This window comes from Haliotis rubra, unplaced genomic scaffold, assembly GCF_003918875.1.
Source record: "Haliotis rubra isolate DU_JTF1 unplaced genomic scaffold, ASM391887v1 Scf18, whole genome shotgun sequence".
Classification (NCBI taxonomy): domain Eukaryota; kingdom Metazoa; phylum Mollusca; class Gastropoda; order Lepetellida; family Haliotidae; genus Haliotis; species Haliotis rubra.
The window spans coordinates 657,533-679,935 of NW_025765780.1; the positions used below are offsets into that span (position 1 = coordinate 657,533).

Sequence of the window (22,403 nt, forward strand, 5' to 3'; positions counted from 1 at the left end):
TCTGGGCAGTCTGTCGGCGTCCGGACTCTGGTCCGAAGCCGAAGCCCACCTTCACATCAACGTGTTGGAACTGAGAGCTGTGCGTTTGGTTTTCGAGCGCTTCAGAGAGCATGTCCGTGGCCAGGTAGTCTGTCTTCAGTTGGACAACCAGACGGCCATGTCGTACATCCTGAAGCAGGGCGGCACGGTGTCCCCAGCACTCCGGGAGGCGTGGGACTTTCTCCTCTGGTGCGACCAGTGCGATTGTCAGGTACTCCCTGTTTATCTCCCGGGGCTGGAAAACGTGCGAGCAGACGCGCTCTCTTGCCGGATCCTGGCCCCTGCACGAAGTGGATGCTCGACAGGCAGATTTTCAGAGTAATCTCCCCAGTTCGCTCCAGGTGGATCTGTTTGCGCCCGGCGGGGCGCATCAGACACCCGTGTTCTGCTCGAATACGGACCCAGGGCGTTGGCTGCCGACGCCTTCCTGCTGGATTGGACGGGCAAAGTGCTCTGGGCGTTCCCACCGTTACCACTCATTCCCCGTGTCCTTTCACAGCTGTCCACCCAGCCAGCTCGGCTGCTTGTGCTACTGGCACCGCTTTGGCCGTCCACAGAGCTGGTTTCCGGTAATTCTCAGGTTTCTGGCTCAGCCTCCTGTTCTATTACCTTTACGACCCGGACATTCTCACTCAGAGCGGAGCACCCCACCCAAATCCACGGATTCAGTGGGTGGCTTGGCCTCTGTCAGGTCTAGCCTCGAGGCACGCGGAATTCCTGCAGCAGTTGCAGACACAATTCTGGCTTCGGTGGGATTCAGACAGGCGTTCAGTATGAGGATAGGTGGTCCGCTATCATGGCGCTGGTGTTCAGATAGGGGGATTGCAGATCCCTTTTCTGCGGATTTAGTCCAGTATTGGAGTTTTTGCAAGCTCGTTTGGAAGAAGGCCTGGCGGCCGACCATTCATGGCTACTCCACCGCTATTTCCACTTTTCACACCCCTGTCGATGGTGCTCTTCTGGGGCAGCACCCTCTCGCATAGCGCTTTCGCTGTCGCTGTCGGCGGAACAGGTTCGACCTGCTCTCAGGCGAACCAGTCCACCTTTGGGATTTGTCAATTGTGCTCGATTGGCTGTCGGTCCAACTTTCTCACACCTATCGGCTATTTCCATTCAGTTGTTAACTTGGAAGGCTGTTTTCTGGTGGCGGTAACATCTGGACGTAGGGTCGGCGATTTACATGCTATGTCGTCCGACCGGGCGCTGACTGTGTTTCACACTGATCGTGTCAGCATTCGCCTCCCGGATAATGCATTACCACCCAAAGGTCGATCACGCTTTCCATGTGACAGCTGCTATCGAACTTCCACTCTTACCCAGCCTTCCACATCGGGGACCACTCCCTACGAGCACTCACCCGTTGGATGTCCGTGAAGACGCTCAAAGTCTATATCAAACGAGCGCAGGGAATCCGTGCACGGGTACCCAGCTGTTCTGTTGTTACGGTGGCGGGAAGGCTGGTGTGCTAGCGAGCAAGCAGACTTTGTCTTGCTGGCTAGTTTCGATGTATTTGTGCGCTTATCAGGCTAAGGGCAAGCCTCCCCTGAGGGGTTGAAGGCTCTTTCGGTCAGGGCAGTAGCCGCATCAAAGCTTTTGCATCGGCACTCCCCATTGAAGAGATCTGCTCTGCCGCTATTTGGAGCCGGCCAAAGACGCGTTTATACGGCACTATCAGCTCGATACACATTCCCGTAATCGGCGAGCTTTGGCCGTTCTGTTCTCTCCAGTGGACAGTGTCCTGCCACCCTGACCGAAAGTGAGTCTTGGTTTATTGGTTTGTTTATTGGACGCTGCTGTACAATAATTGAGTGTTATTGACATATCTGCTACTGTGAGCTAACTACCCCTTTCGATTTCTCTCGGAGTAATTAGTCGATTGTGGCGGTATTGACATTCCCCCCTACGGTGCTCACTAATCGACACGTGGTGGGTGGGGTTTTGTTGACATTCGTACCATGTGCGATTGCCTATGCTAAACGTATGGAGGTCGTCTTTGAGCACAAATCCTCCCTGTCAGTTCCCCTCCCATAATGCCTCTCGCGGAAGCGCAACTGGGACAAGTGACAGGTGAGTGTTATGGCGTCTGTTCAATTTTTTTCCATGATACGATCGCTATATTTTGTGTGTGCTTGGACAGAATTCCCTCCTCCCTGGCCTCCGGTCTTTGGGAGTCTGTGTTTATGCATAATATGTACCCCAAGGGACGATCTCTATGAAGAAGAATTAACCAAACCTGAAGAGGTTTTCAATTCTTGAAGAGAGTCGATCCTTGTAGGGCCTCCGCCTCCCCCGCAATTCTGTTCACTGATATATTCAGCAGAAGGAATGATGATACGGGCCTAGGAGCTTACCCAGTTGGTGCGCATGCGTAACGGGAGGTAACTCCGTAGGTGGGGACCGTATAATAAATAAAAAAGTTTATTTATTGTACAATCTTTTTATTCAAAAAACATTGAAACAACTGTCACAGGACATTTTCAGCTTGGAAAATGCATAATATGTACCCCAAGGACGACTCTCTTCGAAGAATTGAAAACCTCTTCAGGTTTGGTTAAATTTTTACCTTATCCTGCATTACTTCTTAATGCATGTACTGCTTTCCCTTGACAAGACAAAGCTGTGCGATGGAAACATCGAAGAGAAGTTGTTCCAACTAAGCGAGCCGCCATCGCACTGTGCCCACGTGACCTGGAAGGTGCTGCCATCATATATCCTCACATTACTGCTTGTCACCAGCCTGACAGGCCGTGTGATTTCTTCTGGAACTAAATTGCGACTTTACACGTTTGTTGTGTTTCTTTGTCAGTTTTCTTTTTGATAGTTTCTTCAGAAACGGTTTGTGTTTTTCTAACCTTACTTTTTATTTGAAGAGAAGTGGTTTGTGTATTTGCTTGGCAGGCACGTTAATTATCTGTTTCACGTTAAACTCGCGTGCGGCTACGTCTTCCATTAACACATGTTGAATTCTGAATGAGTGAACACGTCCTCGTGTTTCACTCTGTTATTCAGGTAATATTTTTTTGTAATATCTTTTAGCTATACGTTTAGTAAATAAATACTTGGGTATTTAAAGAATGTTTGAATACTTGGGTATTTATTTAGTATTTTGTTGCAAGCGTGTCATTTTTTCCCTTAACCATTTTCCTCTGGTAGGCGGGAAATATTGTTTGTCTATTTTTTTGTGTGTGTTTTCTTACACACTGTATTATGTGGGCTTCTGCTTATATTGCAGATTTATGCCTCGTTGTATTGACAGCAAGTCAAGCAGGGACCCCCATCCGAGGTGTTTAAACTGTACTCGGCAGTGTTCCCTGACATCCAAGTGTTCACATTGTCTCCGACTTTACCCCATATAGACATAGGATGTCGGCTTCTCAGGACTTTGTTATTTCCCCGGCTACTATGGAAGTGCGTGGTTCTTCACAGGACACGTCACCCCCACCGACTACGGCGATGTCTGGTTTGTCTTCCTCAGCGTCTTTTAGGGGATTGTCGATACCTTCCGTTGCGTCAGTGACTGCATCTGCTACGGCATCCCCTGTTGTTGCTCCGACTCCATCTACGTTCCCGACGCCCTTAGTGTCGTCTGTGATGTTTACTTCAGCGTCTGTGGCGCTTCCTAGTTTACCTGCCGACCAGGGTGCACCTCCGGCGCCTTACATGGATCCAGGTTGGATGCAGTCTTTTATACAGTCTATGTTTCAACAGAGGATGACGCCTTCAGGGATCCCTCCATTTACTCCACAGTTGGCGTTCTCCACCCTCCCGGGACATGCAGCATTTGCAGCGCCTCCGGCGACTGGGGCGCCTCTCCCTACGGCCGCTCCTCCCGCGCACTCTGTACCTCTGTTACCAACTACACAGTCAGCACCGCTTTTACCTGCCGCGCCATTGGTACTCCCAGCGCCTCCTTCATCTGTGTCTCCTTCGACTCTGCCGCTGACGTGTGTGGCACCGTCAACAGTTACGGGTAGCGCCTCTACTTCTAGGGCTACCTCTTATGGCGAATCGGTTTCACCAGGCACCTGGAAATCCTCTAAACAGAGACACCGATCAAGGAGTCGTTCTCCAGTCCAGAGATCTTACAGCTACCATTCGGATTCATTGGGAAGGCGCGTTCGTTCCGGACTATGAGGACTCATCTTCGGAATTAAATAATCATTTAGGACTTTGGGCAAGTTCCAGATTGGATGGCGGATCGATTTTCTGAGGTGGCTACTTCCCCAGGTCCGGGCATTGACAAGGGGGACACTATTTGGTCAGACCCAACTTCTATCCCTCTGGATCCGTTGATTAAGGATTTGATAACGGCGATCGACGAGGACTTTGCCAAGTTATCTCTCACTCCATCCATTAAGGCGCCACATTTTAGTAAGGATGATGTTCCTGTTCATACGCTTGAGGTGGCGGATTTGCCTCACTCACTTGATGAGGACTTACATCGTATGACAGGCTCCTCTAAACCTGCAACGCTTCGTATGCCGGACACTTGTTTAGCCTTTGTTGAGACGGAAATTCGTCGATCCCTTAAACCTTTGTCGGCATTGGCTTCCTCTTCGAGGGCGATTACTCAGGATTTATCGGAAAACAATCCGAATTGTATAGACCATCTCCGCACTGTGATGCCTTTTCAACAGAGGCAGATTGAGCATATGAGTAATCATTTGAAGTCAGCTTTAGCTGAAATCACATCTACTAGACGCCTGGGATATTTCGCCCTTTCAGACTGAGACTCTGAATTTAAACGCTGTTTGTTACATCAGCCATGGCCTGCTTTCTCTCTATTTAATGGTGAAGTTTCCTGTACACACTCCCGTGTCTCTGCTTTCGCCCGTGATGAGACGGCCCTCAAGGCCCTGGAACAGGTTTCGAAGAATTCGGCGTTAAAAATTCCTCGGGTAGGAAACTACCAACCTCGGCGTGCCTCTCTCAAGCCCCAGTCCAGCCAGCCCTTTCGGGGTAGAGGTCGTGAAAGTCTGGAGACAGTCTGGGAATTACCAGCCCCGCCGTGACAAGGGTTTCGGTAGGGGGAGGTACCAGAGGGGCAAGCAATGAAGTTCTGGACCTCGACGACTGGGAACTCCCACCCCCAGTAGGTGGGAGACTGGGCCGCTATTGGAAGAATTGGCGTTTACTAGGGGACCCGTTCGTCACCAATATTCTCCGGCGGGGTTATCGACTTCCTCTGATAGACAATCCACCATTAACCATCTCACCCAAAGCAGATGTCTACCCCCCAACCATCATCACATCTTATTGGACAATATAAACATTTTGTTAGTAAAGAATGCCATAGAGGTGGTTCAGGGGCCGACACTGACACCAGGTTTTTATTCCCCAGTATTTTTGGTTCCCAAAAAGGACTCCAACAAGTTCAGGATGATCCACAATCTGTCTCGGTTCAACAAACATTATCTGGAACCTCCGCCTCACTTTCAAATGACAACGTTGAGACTGCTCAGGACCAGAATCAGCGCTCACGATTACCTGATCAGTCTCGACTTGCAGGACGCGTATTTGCATGTGCCAATCCACCCCAGCGACGGGCGTTTCCTCAGGTTTATTTTCAATGGTATCCATTACCAATGGACGGTACTCCCGTTTGGAATTTCTTCGGCCCCGTGGCTTTTCACACGAATAACCAAGCCAATAGCAGCCTTTCTACACCTGAGGAACATTCAGTTCGAGTCTTACATCGACGACTCTCTCCTCAATCAGCAGGACCCATCAACTCTGGGCCTTCACAGACGCCTGCTTAATCAGCTGGGATGGATTATCAACGAGAAGAAATCGGAACTCACTCCCTCTTGCACGCTACAGTTCATAGGGGGTTTGTTTCAGACACATCTGGATCTTTTATCCGTTCCAAGGGATCGCTGGCTCAAGACTCTGCAGCATCTTTACCCAGCGTACCATCAATCTCGTACTCTTCGCCAATGGCAAGTACTTACTAACGTCCGCCCAGGACCTGACTACCAGGGGTCGCCTTCAACTGGGTCCGATCCAAATTTTTCTTACCCCTTTCATCGCTACCAGCGTTCTGCCAATTTCCATCTCTCTCCTGTCTCACCTCAAGATGTACCTGCAGTGGTGGACAAAAGAGTCGAACGACTTAGGAGGTGTCTCCTTGACCGAGTTAACACCCACTCTATGCCTCTTCGTAGATGCGTCTCTCCAGGGTTAGGGAGCCCATCTTGAGGGCGAGGTCGTCTCAGGGCGGTGGTCCGCCGACCAAGGCCAGTGGCATATCAATGATCTGGAGTTGGAGACAGTCATTCTGGCCGTGTCTCATTGGCAGTTGTGTCTTCAGCTTGCCGAACTCATCAAATCGACGGTGGTTTGGTGTCTTCGCAACCAGTGAATGACTCATTCTCTTTCCCTGTAACGTCAGGCATTTTGATTTTTTCATCTTGTCGATCGCCTGGGCTTGAAGTTCATCGTCCAGCATATTCCGGGTTGCAGAAACATTCTGGCGGACGACCTTTCCAGACCGGACAGGGTAGCACCCACGGAATGGAAGCTTCAGCCGGAGGCGTTTGACATTGTGTGTCGCCTTCTCGGCCATCCCAACATAGATTTGTTTGCCACCAGTCAGAACTTCCGTATCCAAACCTACATATCTCCAGTTCCGGATCCACAAGCATGGGCGGTGGACGCTCTCAACCTTTACTTGGGAAAACCTAAGCACGTACGCTTTTCCATCCCCGGTCCTTCTGCCCAGGATCCTGCGAAAGGTCAGTGCGACCCAGCAACTCTCTCTGATTTTGATCACGCCTTGGTGGCCAACCTAGAGTTGGTTTGTGGATTTAAGAAAGTTTGTCACCCGCGAGCCTCTAACGCTGCCAGAGTGGCCAAACCTGTTGATACACCAACACAGCAGGCTTCCACACCCGGCTCCAAGTCAGTTTCATCTGCACGCCTGGTACATTTGCAAAGGGCTTTAAGTGCCAAGGATTATTCAGCTAGAGCGGCAAGGGCCATAACCTTGGAACATAGGCCTTCTACTCGAGGTTTATATGACGGCTAATGGAGGTCCTTTGAGAGGTTTTGCAAGGCCAAACACCAGGATCCTGTTACCGCTTCACCTCAATTCTTGGCTTTCTGCGAAATCATAGACACCTCAAGGGCAGTACTATTACGACATATTTGGTGGCTTTGAACTCAGTATTGGTAGTTCCTGAGGACAGGAAGATGACCAAGATTCCAGAGTTGCAAGCTTTGTTGCGTTCGTTCCGTTTAGAGGACCAGAGGGCCAAGTTCAGGCTGCCTGTGTGGGACCTGAACGTGGTGCTTCGGCTGTTACAGGAGGCGCCGTTTGAGCCACTTCACGCCATCTCCTTTTACAGTCTCACCAAGAAGACTGCTTGCGTTGACCACGGCAGCTAGGGTGAGCAAGCTGCATGCTCTTGATGTCACTCGTGTTTGTTTTGAACGGAACCCACATAGAGCCGTCCACCTGGGACTGTGCTGGGGACTTCATCGCAAAATATCAACTCCCTGGACAGCCCGACAGGTCTTTCACAATTCCCCCTCTCTCTTCAATTGTGGGATCTGAGGATGAGGCAGAACTTCATTTATACTCGGTCCATGCACTGCGGTGTTTTCTGCGTCGGTCTAAGGCTCATCATGGTGCAAGGAAACGACTTTTCATTCCTGTCTCCAAGTCATCTAAGGCAGAAGTTAGTCGTAACACCTTGGCGTTATGGTTGCGTGCCATCATTCTTCAGGCATATGAAGCCGCCAACTTGGACCGTCCTCGGACAAACAACCCTCATGAGATTAGAGCGGTAGCATCCACAATGGCCCTTCACAGTAATTGTTCCATTAAATCCATCATGGAAGGATGTTTTTGGAAGTCTGATACCATTTTCGCCAGTCACTACTTGAGGGACGTGGCGTTGGAGGATGTAGAGGGCATACACAGTTTTGGTCCTTTGTTGGTGGCACAGCAGGTTACCAATTCCAATCACCATTAGCTCCACGGCAGTCCAGAGCAAGCCTTGCAACTCTTTTGGTGTATGTCACCTCAGACGAGCAGGTTACATGCTGTTTGCATTCGCTCGGTAGGTCAGTTTCAGATTTTAGCGTATGCTTTTCTTTTACTGTCAGGCTACCTGGACGCCTTACATTCCTCACTGTTTTCGATCCTCCTGGCAGGTGTGGTCTTTAGGACTCTTCGGCCAGGGGTCTTGACGGATTATCTCCGGCAATGTGAGAGGTTTCTTTTTATCAAGAATATATCATCTGGAGGTTTGCCTGCCTCCTTTCCGTCGGATACAGATGCATTAATGAGTAATGCAGGATAAGGTAAAAATCTAGTAAAATCTAGATATGTTTTATATTTGTAAACTTATCCTGCATTACTCAGTCTTGTCGCCCGCCCATCGCTGCGCTGCCTCCCTACAATGTTTTTCTCATCAGATGTTCCGATCCAGCAGTAATGTGAGGATATGTGACGTCAGCACCTTCCAGGTCACGTGGGCACAGTGCGAAGGCAATATGGCGGCTCGCTTAGTTGGAACAACTTCTCTTCGATGTTTCAATCGCACAGCTTCGTCTTGTCAAGGGAAAGCAGTAAATGCATTAAGGAGTAATGCAGGATAAGTATACAAATATAAAAAATATCTAGATTTTACTAGTTTTATTTGTTTCAATGCTTAATATATTGTTTTTGCAACAATGCTAAATTCGTAACAGAAAGTCAATTACAATAAAGTAGATATTTTAATTATTTATTTTGATTTTATTTATCTGAGGTAATTAAAAAATGGGAAAATTACCCCCAAAAATTCCACTTTAGCAAAAATTACTTTCGGCGGATGCGTAAACCAAGTAATAAAAAAGTGTGGCCTAAAAGGAATTGTTTGAAGTGAAAGGCAATGTGTAGCTTTATAAATCAGTCATAGGCTACTGCACAGTAGCTATTTGTATATTTGTAGCCTGAGAAATATGTTCATGTCTTGAATATCCTCTATTTGTGTGGATAATATGACTGATGTTTTCAGGCCAGTGAACATGATTGCTCAGAGTCAGAGTGGTACTGGCAAGACTGCAGCCTTCGTCCTCACCATGCTGAGCAGATGTGACACTACCATCAATAATGTACAGGTGAGAGAGCTGCTAGGACCATACACAGCACTCTTATGATCAGTTATTGCTGTAGTTGTATTCTGATACAACATGATGAGCCCAGCATATGGTGAGAGGTGAGAGAGCTGCTAGGACCATACACAGCACTCTTATGATCAGTTATTGGTGTAGTTGTATTCTGATACAACATGATGAGCTCGACATATGGTGAGGTGAAGTGAGAGAGCTGCTAGGACTATACACAGCACTCATATGATCAGTTATTGCTGTAGTTGTATTCTGATACAACATGATGAGCTCGACATATGGTGAGAGGTGAGAGAGCTGCTAGGACCATACACAGCACTCATATGATCAGTTATTGCTGTAGTTGTATTCTGATACAACATGATGAGCCGACATATGGTTAGAGGTGAGAGAGCTGCTAGGATTCATACACAGCACCCATATGATCAGTTATTGCTATAGTTGTATTCTGATACAACATGATGAGCCCGACATATGGTGAGAGGTGAGAGAGAGCTGCTAGGACCATACACAGCACTCATATGATCAGTTATTGGTGTAGTTGTATTCTGATACAACATGATGAGCCGACATATGGTGAGAGTGAGAGAGCTGCTAGGACCATACACAGCACCCATATGATCAGTTATTGGTGTAGTTGTATTCTGATACAACATGATGAGCTCGACATATGGTGAGAGGTGAGAGCTGCTAGGACTATACACAGCACTCATATGATCAGTTATTGCTATAGTTGTATTCTGATACAACATGATGAGCCCGACATATGGTGAGAGGTGAGAGAGCTGCTAGGACCATACACAGCACTCATATGATCAGTTATTGGTGTAGTTGTATTCTGATACAACATGATGAGCCGACATATGGTGAGAGGTGAGAGAGCTGCTAGGACCATAGGTGGGGTGAGGTGAAATTGGGTAGTTGTACTGATACAACGTGCTTGAGAATATTTATGGCTCATAGAGAGCTGCTAGGACGATGCACAGCGATCAGTTGTATGTGTCTGATACAATGTCACATGGTGAGGAGGTGAAGGCTGAGGAGAGCTGCTGGGACCGGCTGCTTGTACTATGCCCAGACTTAAGCTGGTTTTATAGTGCTAGCCAACTAGATACCATGCCTAGTGAAGCATGAATATTACCCACTCAGACACATTATACTGACTCGATGATGACCGACATCCCTGGTTGTACCCATTAATGCAAAGCCAGACAGGGACCAACAAGTACCATACTTAAACGTCTTTTGGTATGATCGGTCGGGATTGAACCCTCGACCTTCTGCTTGTATTCTGATACTAACATGATACAGCCCGACATTTGGTGAGGCGGTTAGAGAGCTGCTAGGACTATACACAGCACTCATATGATCAGTTATTGCTGTAGTTGTATTCTGATACAACATGATGAGCCCGACATATGGTGAGAGGTGAGAGAGCTGCTAGGACTATACACAGCACTCATATGATCAGTTTTTGCTGTAGTTGTATTCTGATACAACATGATGAGCCCGACATATGGTGAGAGGTGAGAGAGCTGCTAGGACCATACACAGCACTCATATGATCAGTTATTGCTATAGTTGTATTCTGATACAACATGATGAGCGGCCGACATATGGTGACGAGGTGAGAGCATGCGCTGCTAGGACTATACACAGCACTCATATGATCAGTTATTGCTGTAGTTGTATTCTGATACAACATGATGAGCCCTGACATATGGTGAGAGGTGAGAGAGCTGCTAGGACCATACACAGCACTCATATGATCAGTTATTGCTATAGTTGTATTCTGATACAACATGATGAGCCGACATATGGTGAGAGGTGAGAGAGAGCTGCTAGGACCATACACAGCACTCATATGATCAGGTATTGGTGTAGTTGTATTCTGATACAACATGATGAGCCCGACATATGGTGAGAGGTGAGAGAGCTGCTAGGACCATACACAGCACTCATATGATCAGTTATTGCTGTAGTTGTATTCTGATACAACATGATGAGCCCGACATATGGTGAGAGGTGAGAGAGCTGCTAGGACCATACACAGCACTCATATGATCAGTTATTATACCCCCGCTACGAAGTAACGGGGGTATATAGCGTTCATTCTGTCCGTCCGTCTGTCTGTCCGTCCTGAAACTTTGTCCGGATGTTTACATGCTAGGTTCACCAAACTTCACACACATGTTAATCATTACCCATTGATGTGCCTTTTGCTGTTTTATAATATTTTAAGATTTTTTTTTTGTTGCTGTTTCCATGGAAACACGACTTAGTGCCAAATGTGTTTGGTGGTTTTTGTCCGGAGCATATCTCTTAAAGTTTACATGCTAGGTTCACCAAACTTCACACACATGTTAATCATTACCCATTGATGTGCCTTTTGCTATTTTAAAGTTTTTTCAGAATTTCGTTTTTTTGCTGTTTCCATGAAAACATGACTTAGTGCCAAATGTGTTTGGTGGTTTTTGTCCAGAGCATATCTCTTAAAGCTTACATGCTAGGTTCACCAAACTTCACACACATGTTAATCATTACCCATTGATGTGCCTTTTCTATTTTAAAGTTTTTTCAGAATTTTTTTTTTTTTTTCTGTTTCCATGGAAACACGACTTAGTGCCAAATGTGTTTGGCGGTTTTTGTCCGGAGCATATCTCTTAAAGTTTACATGCTAGGTTCACCAATCTTCACACACATGTTAATCATTACCCATTGATGTACCTTTTGCTATTTTAAAGTTTTTTCAGAATTTTTTTTTTTGCTGTTTCCATGGAAACATGACTTAGTGCCAAATGTGTTTGATGGTTTTGTCCGGAGCATATCTCTTAAAGTTTACATGCTAGGTTCACCAAACTTCACACACATGTTAATCTTTAACCATTGATGTGCCTTTTGTTATTTTAAAGTTTTTCAGAATTTATTTTGTTGTTGTTTCCATGGAAACATGACTTAGTGCAAAATGTGTTTGATGGATTTTGTCCGAGCATATCTCTTTAAAGTTTACATGCTAGGTTCACCAAACTTCACACACATGTTAATCTTTAACCATTGATGTGCCTTTTGTTATTTTAAAGTTTTCAGAATTTATTTTGTTGTTGTTTCCATGGAAACATGACTTAGTGCAAAATGTGTTTGATGGTTACCTGGCCACAGCATATCATCGAAACTATACATGCTAGGTTCACCAAACTTAATACACAAGTTAATCATGACCCACAGATATGCCATGTGCTAAAAATAACAATCTTCATCTACGTCCACTTCATTGTGTGCAACAAGTTCAATTGTATGTCAGGTTTCCACGGAAAACACAAAAAAGTAATGTTTCCATAAATTATTACTGTAATCAGTACATGGCAAAACAATTACCTAACATGTATATAAAGTTTAGTAGAGTCAAGGAGAAAGTCTTGTGAGCTGCTGATCCTTGTCACATTATGTATATCAATATCAGTCATTTCCATGTCCCAAAGTGGGAAGCGGGGTATGTGAGCTGTGCTCACTTCTACACTTGTTGCTGTAGTTGTATTCTGATACAACATGATGAGCCCGACATATGGTGAGAGGTGAAAGAGCTGCTAGGACCATACACAGCACTCATATGATCAGTTATTGCTGTAGTTGTATTCTGATACAACATGATGAGCCCGACATATGGTGAGAGGTGAGAGAGCTGCTAGGACCATACACAGCACTCATATGATCAGTTATTGCTGTAGTTGTATTCTGATACAACATGATGAGCCCGACATATGGTGAGAGGTGAGAGAGCTGCTAGGACCATACACAGCACCCATATGATCAGTTATTGCTGTAGTTGTATTCTGATACAACATGATGAGCCCGACATATGGTGAGAGGTGAGAGAGCTGCTAGGACCATACACAGCACTCATATGATCAGTTATTGGTGTAGTTGTATTCTGATACAACATGATGAGCCCGACATATGGTGAGAGGTGAGAGAGCTGCTAGGACCATACACAGCACCCATATGATCAGTTATTGCTGTAGTTGTATTCTGATACAACATGATGAGCCCAGCATATGGTGAGAGGTGAGAGAGCTGCTAGGACCATACACAGCACCCATATGATCAGTTATTGGTGTAGTTGTATTCTGATACAACATGATGAGCTCGACATATGGTGAGAGGTGAGAGAGCTGCTAGGACTATACACAGCACTCATATGATCAGTTATTGGTGTAGTTGTATTCTGATACAACATGATGAGCCCAGCATATGGTGAGAGGTGAGAGAGCTGTAGGTTAGGTGGGGTGAGGTGAAATTGGGTTTAACGGCGTAGCTTGAGAATATTTAGCTCATATGACGACGTGCATGCGTGTGTATGTGTATGTCGCGGCTGCTTGTACTAGCCCAGACTTAAGCTGGTTTTATAGTGCTAGCCAACTGAGATACCATGCCGCAGTGAAGCATGAATACCCCACTCAGACACATTATACTGACTCGAGCCGACCGTCCCTGGTTGTACCCATTAATGCCAAAGCCAGACAGGGACCAACAAGTACCATACTTAAACGTCTTTTGGTATGACGCTGGTCGGGATTGAACCCTCGACCTTCTGCTCATAGCGGACGCTCTAACCACTACACCACGTAGGCTGTTAGAGAGCTGCTAGGACTCATACACAGCACTCATATGATCAGTTATTGCTGTAGTTGTATTCTGATACAACATGATGAGCCCGACATATGGTGAGAGGTGAGAGCTGCTAGGACTATACACAGCACTCATATGATCAGTTTTTGCTGTAGTTGTATTCTGATACAACATGATGAGCCCGACATATGGTGAGAGGTGAGAGCTGCTAGGACTATACACAGCACTCATATGATCAGTTATTGCTATAGTTGTATTCTGATACAACATGATGAGCCCGACATATGGTGAGAGGTGAGAGAGCTGCTAGGACCATACACAGCACTCATATGATCAGTTATTGCTGTAGTTGTATTCTGATACAACATGATGAGCCTGACATATGGTTAGAGGTGAGAGAGCTGCTAGGACCATACACAGCACCCATATGATCAGTTATTGCTATAGTTGTATTCTGATACAACATGATGAGCCCGACATATGGTGAGAGGTGAGAGAGCTGCTAGGACCATACACAGCACACTCATATGATCAGTTATTGCTGTAGTTGTATTCTGATACAACATGATGAGCCCGACATATGGTGAGAGGTGAGAGAGCTGCTAGGACCATACACAGCACTCATATGATCAGTTATTGCTATAGTTGTATTCTGATACAACATGATGAGCCCGACATATGGTTAGAGGTGAGAGCTGCTAGGACCATACACAGCACTCATATGATCAGTTATTGGTGTAGTTGTATTCTGATACAACATGATGAGCCCAGCATATGGTGAGAGGTGAGAGAGCTGTAGGTGAGGTGGGGTGAGGTGAAATTGGGTTTAACGACGTGCTTGAGAATATTTCGGCTCATATGACGCGGCGTGCATGCGTGTGTATGTGTGTATGCGGCTGCTTGTACTAGCCCAGACTTAAGCTGGTTTTATAGTGCTAGCCAACTGAGATACCATGCACGCAGTGAAGCATGAATACCCCACTCAGACACATTATACTGACTCGAGCCGACCCGTCCCTGGTTGTACCCATTAATGCCAAAGCCAGACAGGGACCAACAAGTACCTTACTTTAACGTCTTTTTATGATGGCGGTCGGGATTGAACCCGCGACCTTCTGCTCATATCAGCGGACGCTCTAACAACCACTACACCGTGAGGCGGTTAGAGAGCTGCTAGGACTATACACAGCACTCATATGATCAGTTATTGCTGTAGTTGTATTCTGATACAACATGATGAGCCCGACATATGGTGAGAGGTGAGAGAGCTGCTAGGACCATACACAGCACTCATATGATCAGTTATTGCTGTAGTTGTATTCTGATACAACATGATGAGCCCGACATATGGTGAGAGAGGTGAGAGAGCTGCTAGGACCATACACAGCACTCATATGATCAGTTATTGGTGTAGTTGTATTCTGATACAACATGATGAGCCCGACATATGGTGAGAGGTGAGAGAGCTGCTAGGACCATATACAGCACTCATATGATCAGTTATTGCTGTAGTTGTATTCTGATACAACATGATGAGCCCGACATATGGTGAGAGGTGAGAGCTGCTAGGACCATACACAGCACTCATATGATCAGTTATTATACCCCGCCACGATGAGTAACGGGGTATATAGCTGCTCATTCTGTCCGTCCGTCTCGTCCTGAAACTTTGTCCGGATGTTTACATGCTAGGTTCACTCAAACTTCACACACATGTTAATCATTACCCATTGATGTGCCTTTTGCTGTTTTATAATATTTTAAGATTTTTTTTTTGTTGCTGTTTCCATGGAAACACGACTTAGTGCCAAATGTGTTTGGTGGTTTTTGTCCGGAGCATATCTCTTAAAGTTTACATGCTAGGTTCACCAATCTTCACACACATGTTAATCATTACCCATTGATGTGCCTTTTGCTATTTTAAAGTTTTTTCAGAATTTCGTTTTTTTGCTGTTTCCATGAAAACATGACTTAGTGCCAAATGTGTTTGGTGGTTTTTGTCCAGAGCATATCTCTTAAAGCTTACATGCTAGGTTCACCAAACTTCACACACATGTTAATCATTACCCATTGATGTGCCTTTTCTATTTTAAAGTTTTTTTCAGAATTTTTTTTTTTTTCTGTTTCCATGGAAACATGACTTAGTGCCAAATGTGTTTGGCGGTTTTGTCCGGGAGCATATCTCTTAAAGTTTACATGCTAGGTTCACCAAACTTCACACACATGTTAATCTTTACCCATTGATGTACCTTTTGTTATTTTAAAGTTTTTTCAGAATTTATTTTGTTGTTGTTTCCATGGAAACATGACTTAGTGCAAAATGTGTTTGATGGTTTTGTCCGAGCATATCTCTTAAAGTTTACATGCTATGTTCACCAAACTTCACACACATGTTAATCTTTAACCATTGATGTGCCTTTTGTTATTTTAAAGTTTTTCAGAATTTATTTTGTTGTTGTTTCCATGGAAACATGACTTAGTGCAAAATGTGTTTGATGGTTACCTGGCCACAGCATATCATCGAAACTATACATGCTAGGTTCACCAAACTTAATACACAAGTTAATCATGACCCACAGATATGCCATGTGCTAAAAATAACAATCTTCATCTACGCCCACTTCATTGTGTGCAACAAGTTCAATTGTATGTCAGGTTTCCACGGAAAACACAAAAAGTAATGTTTCCATAAATTATTACTGTAATCAGTACATGGCAAAACAATTATCTAACATGTATATAAAGTTTAGTAGAGTCAAGGAGAAAGTCTTGTGAGCTGCTGATCCTTGTCACATTATGTATATCAATATCAGTCATTTCCATGTCCCAAAGTGGGAAGCGGGGTATGTGAGCTGTGCTCACTTCTACACTTGTTGCTGTAGTTGTATTCTGATACAACATGATGAGCCCGACATATGGTGAGAGGTGAAAGAGCTGCTAGGACCATACACAGCACTCATATGATCAGTTATTGCTGTAGTTGTATTCTGATACAACATGATGAGCCGACATATGGTGAGAGGTGAGAGAGCTGCTAGGACCATACACAGCACTCATATGATCAGTTATTGGTGTAGTTGTATTCTGATACAACATGATGAGCCCGACATATGGTGAGAGGTGAGAGAGCTGCTAGGACCATACACAGCACTCATATGATCAGTTATTGCTGTAGTTGTATTCTGATACAACATGATGAGCTCGACATATGGTGAGAGGTGAGAGAGCTGCTAGGACCATACACAGCACTCATATGATCAGTTATTGGTGTAGTTGTATTCTGATACAACATGATGAGCCCGACATATGGTGAGAGGTGAGAGAGCTGCTAGGACCATACACAGCACTCATATGATCAGTTATTGCTGTAGTTGTATTCTGATACAACATGATGAGCCCGACATATGGTGAGAGGTGAGAGAGCTGCTAGGACCATACACAGCACCCATATGATCAGTTATTGGTGTAGTTGTATTCTGATACAACATGATGAGCCTCGACATATGGTGAGAGGTGAGAGAGCTGCTAGGACCATACACAGCACTCATATGATCAGTTATTGGTGTAGTTGTATTCTGATACAACATGATGAGCCCAGCATATGGTGAGAGGTGAGAGAGCTGTAGGTTAGGTGGGGTGAGGTGAAATTGGGCTAGGACTTGAGAATATTTTTTAGCTCATAGCACCCATATGATCAGTTATTGCTATAGTTGTATTTGTACATGATGAGCCAGACTTAAGCTGGTTTTATAGTGCTAGCCAACTGCTAGTGAAGCATGACCCCACTCACACAGCACTCATATGATCAGTTATTGCCTGGTTGTATTCTGATACAACATGATGCCAAGCGCCAGACAGGGACCAACAAGTACCATACTTAAACGTCTTTTTTATGACGCTGTCGGGATTGAACCCTCGACCTCTCTGTTCAGGCGGATTCTAACCACTACACCACGTGAGGAGGTGAGAGAGCTGCTAGGACCATACACAGCACTCATATGATCAGTTATTGCTGTAGTTGTATTCTGATACAACATGATGAGCCCGACATATGGTGAGAGGTGAGAGAGCTGCTAGGACCATACACAGCACTCATATGATCAGTTATTGCTGTAGTTGTATTCTGATACAACATGATGAGCCCGACATATGGTTAGAGGTGAGAGAGCTGCTAGGACCATACACAGCACTCATATGATCAGTTATTGCTATAGTTGTATTCTGATACAACATGATGAGCCCGACATATGGTTAGAGGTGAGAGAGCTGCTAGGACCATACACAGCACCCATATGATCAGTTATTGCTATAGTTGTATTCTGATACAACATGATGAGCCCGACATATGGTTAGAGGTGAGAGAGCTGCTAGGACCATACACAGCACCCATATGATCAGTTATTGCTATAGTTGTATTCTGATACAACATGATGAGCCCGACATATGGTGAGAGGTGAGAGAGCTGCTAGGACCATACACAGCACTCATATGATCAGTTATTGGTGTAGTTGTATTCTGATACAACATGATGAGCCCGACATATGGTGAGAGGTGAGAGAGCTGCTAGGACTATACACAGCACTCATATGATCAGTTATTGCTATAGTTGTATTCTGATACAACATGATGAGCCCGACATATGGTGAGAGGTGAGAGAGCTGCTAGGACCATACACAGCACTCATATGATCAGTTATTGGTGTAGTTGTATTCTGATACAACATGATGAGCCCAGCATATGGTGAGAGGTGAGAGAGCTGTAGGTGAGGTGGGGTGAGGTGAAATTGGGTTTAACGACGTGCTTGAGAATATTTCGCTCATATGACGACGTGCATGCGTGTGTATGTGTATGTGCGGCTGCTTGTACTAGCCCAGACTTAAGCTGGTTTTATAGTGCTAGCCAACTGAGATACCATGCCGCAGTGAAGCATGAATACCCCACTCAGACACATTATACTGACTCCGAGCCGACCCGTCCCTGGTTGTACCCATTAATGCCAAGAGCCAGACAGGGACCAACAAGTACCATACTTTAACGTCTTTTGGTATGACGCGGTCGGGGATTGAACCCTCGACCTTCTGCTCCGTGCGGACGCTCTAACCACTACACCACGTAGGCGGTTAGAGAGCTGCTAGAACTATACACAGCACTCATATGATCAGTTATTGCTGTAGTTGTATTCTGATACAACATGATGAGCCCGACATATGGTGAGAGGTGAGAGAGCTGCTAGGACTATACACAGCACTCATATGATCAGTTTTTGCTGTAGTTGTATTCTGATACAACATGATGAGCCCGACATATGGTGAGAGGTGAGAGAGCTGCTAGGACCATACACAGCACTCATATGATCAGGTATTGGTGTAGTTGTATTCTGATACAACATGATGAGCCCGACATATGGTGAGAGGTGAGAGAGCTGCTAGGACCATACACAGCACTCATATGATCAGTTATTGCTGTAGTTGTATTCTGATACAACATGATGAGCCCGACATATGGTGAGAGGTGAGAGAGCTGCTAGGACCATACACAGCACTCATATGATCAGTTATTATACCCCCGCTACGAAGTAACGGGGGTATATAGCGTTCATTCTGTCCGTCCGTCTGTCTGTCCGTCCTGAAACTTTGTCCGGATGTTTACATGCTAGGTTCACCAAACTTCACACACATGTTAATCATTACCCATTGATGTGCCTTTTGCTGTTTTATAATATTTTAAGATTTTTTTTTTGTTGCTGTTTCCATGGAAACACGACTTAGTGCCAAATGTGTTTGGTGGTTTTTGTCCGGAGCATATCTCTTAAAGTTTACATGCTAGGTTCACCAATCTTCACACACATGTTAATCATTACCCATTGATGTGCCTTTTGCTATTTTAAAGTTTTTTCAGAATTTCGTTTTTTTGCTGTTTCCATGAAAACATGACTTAGTGCCAAATGGGTTTGGTGGTTTTTGTCCAGAGCATATCTCTTAAAGCTTACATGCTAGGTTCACCAAACTTCACACACATGTTAATCATTACCCATTGATGTGCCTTTTCTATTTTAAAGTTTTTCAGAATTTTTTTTTTTTTCTGTTTCCATGGAAACACGACTTAGTGCCAAATGTGTTTGGCGGTTTTTGTCCGGAGCATATCTCTTAAAGTTTACATGCTAGGTTCACCAATCTTCACACACATGTTAATCATTACCCATTGATGTACCTTTTGCTATTTTAAAGTTTTTTCAGAATTTCGTTTTTTTTGCTGTTTCCATGGAAACATGACTTAGTGCCAAATGTGTTTGATGGTTTTTGTCCGGAGCATATCTCTTAAAGTTTACATGCTAGGTTCACCAAACTTCACACACATGTTAATCTGTAACCATTGATGTGCCTTTCGTTATTTTAAAGTTTTTCAGAATTTATTTTGTTGTTGTTTCCATGGAAACATGACTTAGTGCAAAATGTGTTTGATGGTTACCTGGCCACAGCATATCATCGAAACTATACATGCTAGGTTCACCAAACTTAATACACAAGTTAATCATGACCCACAGATATGCCATGTGCTAAAAAATAACAATCTTCATCTACGTCCACTTCATTGTGTGCAACAAGTTCAATTGTATGTCAGGTTTCCACGGAAAACACAAAAAAGTAATGTTTCCATAAATTATTACTGTAATCAGTACATGGCAAAACAATTACCTAACATGTATATAAAGTTTAGTAGAGTCAAGGAGAAAGTCTTGTGAGCTGCTGATCCTTGTCACATTATGTATATCAATATCAGTCATTTCCATGTCCCAAAGTGGGAAGCGGGGGTATGTGAGCTGTGCTCACTTCTACACTTGTTGCTGTAGTTGTATTCTGATACAACATGATGAGCCCGACATATGGTGAGAGGTGAAAGAGCTGCTAGGACCATACACAGCACCCATATGATCAGTTATTGCTGTAGTTGTATTCTGATACAACATGATGAGCCCGACATATGGTGAGAGGTGAGAGAGCTGCTAGGACCATACACAGCACTCATATGATCAGTTATTGCTGTAGTTGTATTCTGATACAACATGATGAGCCCGACATATGGTGAGAGGTGAGAGAGCTGCTAGGACCATACACAGCACTCATATGATCAGTTATTGGTGTAGTTGTATTCTGATACAACATGATGAGCCCGACATATGGTGAGAGGTGAGAGAGCTGCTAGGACCATACACAGCACTCATATGATCAGTTATTGGTGTAGTTGTATTCTGATACAACATGATGAGCCCAGCATATGGTGAGAGGTGAGAGAGCTGCTAGGACCATACACAGCACTCATATGATCAGTTATTGGTGTAGTTGTATTCTGATACAACATGATGAGCCCAGCATATGGTGAGAGGTGAGAGAGCTGCTAGGACCATACACAGCACTCATATGATCAGTTATTGGTGTAGTTGTATTCTGATACTACATGATGAGCCCGACATATGGTGAGACAAAGCAAAATGCCTTCAACTCTGACTCAATCATTGTTTTCTGCAGTAAATTCCAAGCTACAGTTCCCGTGAAGCTCCGGGTTAGAATATTGGCCTTCAGTAACCCATGCTTGCTGTAAGAGGCGACTATCGAGATCGGGTGGTCAGGCTCGCAGACTTGGTTGAGACATGTCATCGGTTCCCAATTGCCCAGATCGATGCTCATGCTGTTGATCACTGGATTGTCTGGTCCAGACTCGATTATTTACAGACTGCCACCATATAGCTGGAATATTGCTGAGTGTGGCGTAAAACTAAACTCACTCACTCACTCCAAGGTACAGATACATCTAAACTGATTCTAACTTGTAGAGTGAGTAACTGCTAGGTGCTAATCATTCCAAAATATATAGATGACAAAATTAACTTACTAAATGATTGTGCTCTGAATGTTATTGGTACATTGTAATTTTTGCATTTCTTAACTTGTACATTTGAGATTTGAAAAAGGAAAACAATGCAGAGCTTGTAATTGTGTGTTCTTTCTGAAATGTTAATTCATAGCAGTTACAATATGGAGATATCTGTTGGCTCTCCACTGCTCTAGTAGGGGCAGTGGGGTAGCCTAGTGGTCAAAGTGTTGGCTCATCATGATGAAGTCCTGGGTTTGATTCCCCTCATGTGTACAATGTGTGAAGCCCATTTCTGGTGTCCCCCAGCTGTGATATTGCTAAAATATTGCTAAAAGTGGTGTAAAACTCAACTCACTCACTCACTCTAGTATCTGTAAGGATGTGTTTACAACAAAAAGACTCATTGATTTCTTGGATGCTCTATACTCTTAACCTGCCATGAAGACTCATATTAGTTGGTAGGGCTGCATCGATTCACCCAGACCTCGATTCGATTTTCGATTTTGGACCCTCGATTTGATCATTTTCGATTTGATTCTTCATACAAGTACAAACATCAGATTTTATTGAACCCTCAGAGTCGGCTTAGCATGAAATCCATCGTCAACCTGGGCATATGTACTAACAACAATTCTCATTGTTTCGCCTTATTTCAGCGCTCAAAACTGCTCGAGTTGGAGTCAAATGTGTGGAAATATTTAAATGGGTATTCAAATATCGAATCGAAATAGTGATAATGGTTATCGAAA

At 44.6% G+C, this 22,403-nt stretch overlaps 1 protein-coding gene across 2 annotated transcripts in view; it reads left to right on the forward strand.

Annotated features, from left to right (window-relative positions):
- The window catches only part of LOC124273347 (ATP-dependent RNA helicase DDX19A-like), a 55,371-nt gene that overhangs the window by 15,961 nt on the left and 17,007 nt on the right, over positions 1-22,403 (forward strand). For both annotated transcript variants that reach the window (XM_046708583.1, XM_046708584.1), the window contains exon 6: positions 9,045-9,147. In XM_046708583.1, coding sequence (XP_046564539.1) covers positions 9,045-9,147 — 103 coding nt within the window. The remainder of the gene's footprint in view (positions 1-9,044; positions 9,148-22,403) is intronic.